Source organism: Erythrolamprus reginae, chromosome 5 (genome assembly GCF_031021105.1).
Source record: "Erythrolamprus reginae isolate rEryReg1 chromosome 5, rEryReg1.hap1, whole genome shotgun sequence".
Lineage (NCBI taxonomy): Eukaryota > Metazoa > Chordata > Lepidosauria > Squamata > Dipsadidae > Erythrolamprus > Erythrolamprus reginae.
Genome location: NC_091954.1, coordinates 95,366,026 through 95,375,113, shown reverse-complemented (window position 1 = coordinate 95,375,113; position 9,088 = coordinate 95,366,026). Strand labels below are relative to the sequence as shown.

The following is a 9,088-nucleotide window of genomic DNA, read 5'->3' as shown; positions in this document are numbered from 1 at the left end:
GAGAGAAAGAGAACAAGAGAGAAAGAGAGCGAGAGAGAAAGAGAGGGAGAGAAAGAGAAAGAAAGCAAGAGAGAGAAAGAGAGGGAGGGAAGGAGAGAGAGAGAAAGGCATAGAGGGAGGTAGGGAGGGAGAGAGAAAGAGAGCAAAAAAGAGAGGAAGGAAGGAAGAAAAAGAAAGAGGGATGGAGAAAGAAAGAAAGAGGAAGGGATAGAAAGAGGGACAGAGAAATAGAGTGAAAGGGAGGAAGAGAGAGAGAGAATTTTTTTGTCCAAACTTTTTTTAGCCCCCCCGCCCCGCTCAACGTGCTCCAGGGTTTCGTAAATGTAAAAAATGTGCCGCAGCTCAAAAAAGGTTGAAAATTACTGCCTTAGACTATCCACTGTTGACCTCTCCCGATTCCTAAGAGGTCAGTAAGGGGCGTGCATAATTGCACCACAGTGCCTTCCGTCCCTGTCCTAATGTTTCTATTTTACTAGTATCATGCCTATAAACTTTGTTATAACTTTGTATACCACCGATACGTACTTGACAAAACAATAAAATAAAATAAAATAAGGAACCGCGTGTTTTTCGTGCGCTTTTATAGCTGCGTCGTTATACAGTATAGCTATCGGCAGAGGGCGCTCGAGAGCAAGGCTGGAACCGGTGGATTTCAGAAGCCCTTGGCGGGGGATTCCCGCCAATCATGGGGAAAGCGCGTTGGCGCTAAGGCTGCCGGGAATTGTAGGCAATCGATGTTCCGGAGAGAGGCCCAGCCCAGTGGGAGGGACGGGCTCGGGAAGAAAGGGGAGAGACAGGTACCTCGCGATCTGCCCTGCAGGTGACAGCAGCCGAAGGGAGGGGCGGGGTGGGGGGGCAGTGGAGGGCAGATCCGGCGTCGAAAAAAGGAGGCCCGCGGGAAGGGCGGCGGGTGCCCTGCAAAAGCCACAAGGTGGAGAAGCGAGTCGCCGATTGGCCAGCTCCTCGGATTGCCGCTTGGGGCAAGTGTGCCAGCGGTCTTTTGCAGCAAACGGGGGGTAAAGGAACACGAGGTGGGCTGCTTTTCTTTTGCCCCGCGGGGCCGGCTGTGGCTTTTTTTTTTTTTTAGCGCGGACGTCACTGCAACGCCTCCCGTTATAGGAACAGCAGAGGAGCAGGTGGGGTGTGGAGTGGGGGATCTGGCGGAGGAAGACCCGCGCCGCTTACACCCCCTTTGTGCTCCCGCGTCTCCCCCGTCTTTCCCGATCCACGTTCCCAGCCTGCGGTGCGGAGCGCTTTCCCAAAGTGAGTCACCTTCCCTAAAGAAAAGTTGGGAGAGACCTTGAAGAGTCCCTTGGGAGTTGGGTGGCATACAAATCCGAAGGGTAAATAAATAAGACCATAGTTGCTGAGCCGGTTATCGAAATCATAGTAGCAGTAGTAATAGTAATAATAATAGTAATAATGATGATGTTCAGGGGATAGAATGTTTCGGAGGAAAAAATTGAGTGGCAATAGTTAGAAGAGTGGACCAAGGGTTGGTTTTCCAGCCAAGAGCGCCCTGGTTTTACAGCCCTGTTCCTTTTTTAGAAACATGATGGACATTCCTTATGGCAGAGTCAGCCTGTTTCTTTTTTTGTTCTTGTTCTATCCCACTTTTTCCCTATAATGGTCAGTCCACCTCTACCCCACCAAATCCCTTTTTTACAATATTTCCATGGGCCAGCTCAGTCTCCCCGAAGCTCCCTCTTGGGTTCCTGTTTCTTCTGCTTGGATCTAGAGTCTGGGGGCTAACTTGCCTCTAAAATGCCAGGCTGATTGTTGCTGCTATTGTTCCCAGTTTCTCATCCCCCAGAGTTGCACCATAGTGTGCTTTTGACTTTCAGTCCTCCTCCCCTCTGCCCTGATCCTTTGGGTTAGCAACTGCCCTGGGCTATAGGAGTAGGAATTGTGTTGGGTGATGTGAATTGATTTGACTGCTTCAGTTTCATCCTTAGGCAGACAGGAGGGAATGCCTAGGGAAACCGTTTAAGGAAGGGAGGGAGGAAGAAGGGGGTCCCCTTGTGCCATATGTTCTTTTCTTGTTGCCTCTGTTGTGGCTGAAAAAGGGCACAAGGCACACAGGACGGTTTGCGGCAGACCCAGATAGCTTGTGTGCTGCCGCTGGTGCCTCTGGCAGCTCCTGCACTGATCCTTTGCTGTTCTTGCAGTTGGTCTCCGGCAGCCGTTTCTCCAGGAAGCTACTGCAGGCTCTTCCGACAGCAGCAGGAGAGAGAAGTGGGTGAAGGATAAGAAGTGCCTTCCGACTCCCCGAGAGCGTGCATGCCGAATCCCTGCAACTTGACAGCGGAGCTCCTCTTTTGCCATCTGGGACTACGCGCCTTGAAGCAGTTGCACAGAAGAACGGAAGAGAAAGAGGAGGCACTGTTGGCAGCACTAACCCTGCCCTCCGTGGGTTTGCATTGCAGGAACATGCAGTGATTTGCTGCTTTGCCTTTAGACCCATCCCAACCATCGGGGTGCGTGGTATATGGTGTGTGTGTGGGAGGGGGAGATCTACTGTCTCTGTAATAAATGATAGAGGATACAATGACTTTGCTCTCTTTGCTGGGTCGGATCATGCGTTACTTCTTGCTGAGACCAGAGACGCTGTTCCTGCTATGCATCAGCCTGGCCCTATGGAGCTACTTCTTCCATACGGATGAAGTGAAAACCATCGTCAAGTCCAGCAGAGATGCAGTGAAGATGGTGAAGGGCAAAGTAGCAGAAATTATGCAGAACGACCAACTTGGGGGTCTAGATGTGCTGGATGCGGAGTTTTCCAAGACCTGGGAGTTTAAGAACCACAATGTGGCTGTTTATTCCATCCAAGGCCGGAGAGACCACATGGAAGACAGGTTTGAAGTGCTCATGGATCTGGTGAACAAGACCCATCCATCCATATTTGGGATATTTGACGGACACGGTGGAGAGGCAAGTTTCACGCTGGTTTGGGTGGTGGGAATTTGCTGTTATTGTGTGTTCAGACGTTTGGGCAGTGACGAAGTTGGGCAGTGATCATACGGGGCTTTTGTAAGTTAGCTGCAAAGTTGATTTGTGCTGTTGTAATATTTGTTGATTTGCTCAAAATCAATTCCATAAGTGTCATTGGAAAAAAAAGGGGGTACAGCTGAATCTTCAATGAATTGAAATTGTAGACCCAGATTCTTAAGAGCAATAATTGTGCTCATTCATATGTTTGGAATAAGCTCTTAGAATCAGCGATGATCTCTGCAGTTAGTTAAAAGCGACCTTTGTTTTAATAAAGCCTGAACGTATGACTGTAAAGTAAAAACTATCAGGAGAATGCTGACGGAGGGATGTGCTGGCAAACTTTACTACTGTCCGTTTTTTGCAGCATCTCTTCATTATGACTTTATTTATGGCATTTTCCGTATCCTTTTTTTTTTAACTCACTGAGATGAGCTGCTTGCCTAGAATAGCAGTGAAAATAAATGCCATGTGCCTCCCTGCAGCATATGTGCAGAAGAATGGGTTGTAGCTTTTTTTTTGCAGTTGTGTGGGAGAAGCCAGGTTTATTTGGATAATGACTAACTGCATGTCTGTTCATTAGCCATGCATTAGAAAGAGGCTTCATTCTATTTCACTCGAATTCCGAGGGTGGTTCTGAATGGATAAGGAGGTGGTATAATGCCCAAGTTAAACATTCATGCCAGCTGAAGTAATTGGCCAATTTGTTTTTATTTGCTTCTGTATGTTTTTTTTTTTTTTAATCAAGAGTCTGCATTTCCTACAGCTGTTCTGATAAATCAAACTTGCTGGAAAAACTCTGATGGTGATCAGAAAGAAATTGAGCCTCCTGGGGAGAGCAGCTGTTCCCATAATGGGATATGTTGTGGCTCTTGATAATCTTCTGTTTGTTTGTCAGATAAGGAGATGGGGTGGTTAGTGGCCTTTTCCTCTGTGTGTGGGCTTAATGAAAAGCAGTTTGATTAGAGTGTAGTTGGAAGGCTCTCCATATTCGGTGTGGCTCTCCAAAGTCACAAAATGAAGAAATTGGCATCCTGATAGCAATTATGGGCTCTGGGATTGCGTATTTTATTTATTTATTTATTAATCAGATTTGTATGCCGCCCCTCTCCGTAGACTCGGGGCGGCTAACAGCAATAATAATACAATGTAAACAAATCTAATATTTAAGTTAATTTTAAAAAACCCCAACTTAAGAAACCAATCATACATCCTGACATACCATGCATAAATTTTATAAGCCTAGGGGGAAGGGGAAGTCTCAATTCCCCCCATGCCTGGAGACAGAGGTGGGTTTTAAGGAGCTTACGAAAGGCAAGGAGGGTGGGGGCAACTCTGATATCTGGGGGGAGTTGGTTAGATTAGATTAGATTAGATTTATTGGATTTATATGCCGCCCCTCTCCGCAAACTCGGGGCAGCTCACAAAGAGTCGGGGCTGGTTCCAAAGGGTCGGGGCTGCCACAGAGAAGGCTCTTCCCCTGGGTCCCGCCAAACAACATTGTTTAGTTGACGGGACCTGGAGAAGGCCAACTCTGTGAGACCTAACTGGTCGCTGGGATTCGTGTGGCAGAAGGCGGTCCCGGAGATATTCTGGTCCGGTGCCATGAAGTATGTTGGCGTGTGTTTGAAATCTGGATGTTGGGGTGTGTTTGAAATCTGGATAGAGTAGGATGAGCAGTTGCTCCCTTTGCCCCCCTTCAAAATAGAGCAGCTCTTGGCTCCTTATCTTTTGAAATCTTTGTTTTTCATGCCGCTAACCTGTATGAGAGAGAGCCTAATGCTAAACTGAATTCAACTTATTGTTGAAAGCTTTGATTAGGTAATCTGTGGTTGAGATTAGATGTACTTTCTCTTGTTAGTTGACCTTTGGGACTTTGGGGTTTGAGGTTGATGAAAGTATGGAAGAGATGGTGTGCCGTCATTTGAAATTAATGTGTAAGTAAGCAGCATTCCTCTGTAAATCCTATTCAGCTTTGCTTGGGAGAAATTCTCAAAGATAACGTTGTCCTATCAGATACACTGTCCTCTGCAAAGAAACTCTGCTTTTTACCCCTGTCCCCTTCCTGCTCCTTCATCATATTAACTACTATTTTGTATCTGCTGTCAGCAGTTTGATTAAAATAGATTTGATAACTTGGCATGCTGTTTGGTTGTTGCTCATGAGCTGCAGCTATCGTTCCAAATTGTTAGCTTAGCCACACTAAAACTGGTAGAATGTTTATTAGAAATATAGAAGATTGACGGCAGAAAAAGACCTTATGGACCATCTAGTCTGCCCTTATACTATTTCCTGTATTTTATCTTAGGATGGATATATGTTTATCCCAGGCATGTTTAAATTCAGTTACTGTGGATTTACCAACCACGTCTGCTGGAAGTTTGTTCCAAGCAACTACTACTCTTTCAGTAAATTATTATTTTCTCATGTTGCTCCTGATCTTTCCCCCAACTAACTTCAGATTGTGCCCCCTTGGTTCTTGTGTTCACTTTCCTATTAAAAACACTTCCCTCCTGAACTTTATTTAACCCTTTAATGTATTTAAATGTTTTGATCATGTCCCCCCTTTCCCTTCTGTCCTCCAGACTATACAGATTGAGTTCATTAAGTCTTTCCTGATAAGTTTTATGTGTAAGACCTTCCACCATTTTTGGACCCGTTCAATTTTACTTTTTGTACTTAGAAACTTAAATGTAGCTTTTATCTTTTACCTTATGTTTAACAACACATCTTTTTTCATTACATGGATGATGCTTTGCAGAATTTCATTGATCGATAAGCAAAATTTTAGATATTGAGCCATTATTTTTAGAAAAATCTATGAAAGACTCCATGATACGTATAGAACATGTGTTTTCAGGCATAGTATAATGTGCATTTCTTTGTTTTAGTGGATATTTATTAATACTGAACACAATCTTTCTGTCTACCTAAATTGAATAATCTTAAACCAGCACATTGTGCTCCTGTCCAGGATAAAGGTATAGGATTGCTTATTTATTTATTTTATTTATTTATTATTTAGATTTGTATGCCGCCCCTCTCCGCAGACTCGGGGCGGCTCACAGCAAAAATACAAATGTTTAGTACATTTGTTTGATTACAAGTAGTCTTCGGATTACGAACACAATTGAGCCTAGGGTTTATGTTGCTAAGTGAGAAATTTGTTAAGTGAACTTTGTCCCATTTTATAACTATTCTTGATCACATTTGTTAAGTGAATCATTGCAGCTGTTAAATTAGTAACAGGATTGCTCAGTGAATCTGGCTTCCTCAATTACAGTGGTACCTCGACATACGAGTCTAATTTGTTCCAGACCCGAGCTCGTATGTCGATCAACTCGCATCTCAAACGAATGCCTTTAGACTTTGTTTTTCGCGCCGAGATAACTGGAAGCATGGAATTCTTGTTCCACCTAGTGGAAACTCGGCTCGTATCCCGAATTTGAGCTCGGGTGTCGAACAGAAATTTTGCTCGCGTCTCGGCTCGTAACTTGGAATACTCGCATGTGGAGCAGCTCGTATCTAGAGGTACTACTGTACTTTGCTTGTCAGAAGGTCGCAAAAGATGATCATATGACCCCAGGACACTGCAATTGTCATAAATGTGAACCAGTTGTCAAGCATCCCTAGGTATGCCCGTGTTACACCAACACTCCGCAGTCTGCATTGGTTGCCGATCAGTTTCCGGTCACAATTCAAAGTGTTGGTTATGACCTATAAAGCCCTTCATGGCACTGGACCAGAATATCTGCGAGACTGCCTTCTGCCGCACGAATCCCAGCGACCGGTTAGGTCCCACAGAGTTGGCCTTCTCCGGGTCCCGTCGACTAAACAATGTCGGCTGGCTGGACCCAGGGGAAGAGCCTTCTCTGTGGCAGCCCCTGACCCTCTGGAACCAGCTCCCCCCAGAGAGTAGGATTGCCCCCACCCTCCTTGCCTTTCGTAAACTTAAAACCCACCTCTGCCATCAGGCATGGGGGAACTGAGACATCTCCCCTTGCCTATGTAGTTTTATGTATGGTATGTTTGTGTGTATGCTTTTTAAATAATGTGGTTTTTAGGCTTTTAATGTTAAATTGTTATTTTAGACTTTTAATATTAGATTTGTTATTGTATATTGTTTTATCACTGTTGTGAGCCGCCCCGAGTCTGCAGAGAGGGGCGGCATACAAATCTAATTAATAATAATAATAATAATAATAATAATAATAATAATAATAATAATACAAATGGAAATCACATGAACACGGGAATGCTGCAACAGTTCATATCTGTACAAAATGGTCATAAGTCACTTTTTTCAACGCCGTTGTAACTTGAATGGTCACTAAATGAGCTGTTGTAAGTCGAGGACAACCTGTATATTCCATCAAGTTGGTGTCGACTCCTAGTGACCATATAATTAAATCTTAACCAGGATTATCATTTTCCAGCTTTACTCTTCAGGTTTCCCAATGAAACATCTATTACCACTCTGTCAAATCCATCCTTATTGCCGCAGATTGTTCTCTTTCCTTCCATCTTTACCAGCATTTTAGATTTTTTCATGGGAGCTTGCATTGTGTTTATATGATGTCTACAGAATGCTACACTTTCAGCCTGATCATTTGTACCTTGGGTGAAAAGGCTAGATTAATCTGTTGTCCAATTCACTTGCTTGTTTTCTTGGCTATCCATGGTAAGTCAAAAGTCTTCTCCAACACTAAAATTCAAAAGCGTCAGTATTCTTTCTGTTCTATTTTTTTAAAAATCCAACTTTGACTTGCTTGTTAATCTAAGTGTAGTTTGAAAAGGTTATAGCACTAAAGTGGGTAGTGGCAGATAGAAATATAGTTGCATAGATCAGGGGTCCCCATTTCCCAAACCGGAGCATGCCAGAAACTGGGCTGCACAAACAAGCGAAGCCTCATCGTAGGATACAAGACACATCCCCTCTAGTTCATGGGAAAACTCCATGGAACTAGGGACTGGTTTGGGAACCTAGATCAGCTTTTATTGAAGGGACTTGGTGCCTCCTACATGGAAAGATGTCTGGCATCAATTTTACAAGCAGTTTACGCAACTGCTTCTGCCCAAAAATACTCTAATATGAAGCTGAAATTCATAGAAAATAGACAGCATGGACTGATTCTGTATTAGAAGATTGTGCTGTCTTCATAAACAGTGCATGAGAGCAGCTCATATGTGCCTGCCTTACTCAATATTAGCTTGCATTTGGGATTTATAAATAATTCTAAGCAAATGATTCACATTTGAAGTGCTTAGGGTTTTGATGTCATATTGACCTTTTGGATCAAGCCTAAAATCTTCTCCCACGGCCTTGGAACTTCCGCTAGTTTTAATTATTGTGCCAAAGGTGATTTTTTTGGGAAGAAGGAGTGGATGGAAAGTTTTAATCCTCCTCATGTACTGTACTTCCCTCTTAAAATTGCAAATCTCAGCCCAGTTTAGCAGTTAGCCTAAAATGGGTGACAGAGTTATTTGTAGGAATGGGGATTTATCCCCCCTCTTAAACTGAGATTATGTCTCAGAAATGGAATCTGCTTCATACTGAGCTGAAAAAGTTTCTCTGCAGACGAAACTTACATTGTGATCTTTTTACAATTACAATCACAGTTGCTGGGAGTTGGACCGTGTATATACATTTAATATTGCTGCTGCTGCTGCTGTTTCTTGTTTGTTATAAATAGCCATAGTTGGCTATGCAAGTATTTTATTTTGGTGTGCTTGTTATTTTTATGTATAAGTCAGGAAGGTGGTTCGTTCTTTTCTTGACTTACACGGGTAACTGTTCTACAACACATCACCACAAAGAAATTGATTTTTTTTTTCCATTTTGTTGTTTTGGTGGTCTCTTTAAACTGAGGAGGTTATCACTTCCAACCTGTCATGGAAAAGCTTTAGATGTCTTGTGATGTACTTAAAAGCGTTTGCAAAAAGGCTTGATGTACCTCTGCAATTTATTCCATGTTGATGAGTGCTTTGAACAAGAACATCCTTCAACTGTCACCTTGAGGGATGGGATGGCGCTTAATTCATTTTATTCAGTAACGTTCAAGACTGTTGGGCTTTTTTAGTCAGTTATCTGGACTGCTTA

At 43.5% G+C, this 9,088-nt stretch overlaps 1 protein-coding gene across 2 annotated transcripts in view; it reads left to right on the top strand.

The window, feature by feature from the left end:
• Positions 1 to 894: 894 nt before the first annotated feature.
• PPM1L (protein phosphatase, Mg2+/Mn2+ dependent 1L) overlaps positions 895 to 9,088 on the top strand; it is a 240,177-nt gene continuing 231,983 nt past the window's right edge. The window contains exons 1-2 of one of the 2 annotated variants that reach the window (XM_070753560.1): positions 895 to 1,031; positions 2,169 to 2,931. In XM_070753560.1, the coding sequence (XP_070609661.1) occupies positions 2,533 to 2,931 (399 nt within the window). In that variant the 5' untranslated portion in view covers positions 895 to 1,031; positions 2,169 to 2,532. Of the gene's footprint in view, positions 1,264 to 2,168; positions 2,932 to 9,088 lie in introns of both variants that reach the window. The other variant, XM_070753559.1, reaches the window with a different exon arrangement.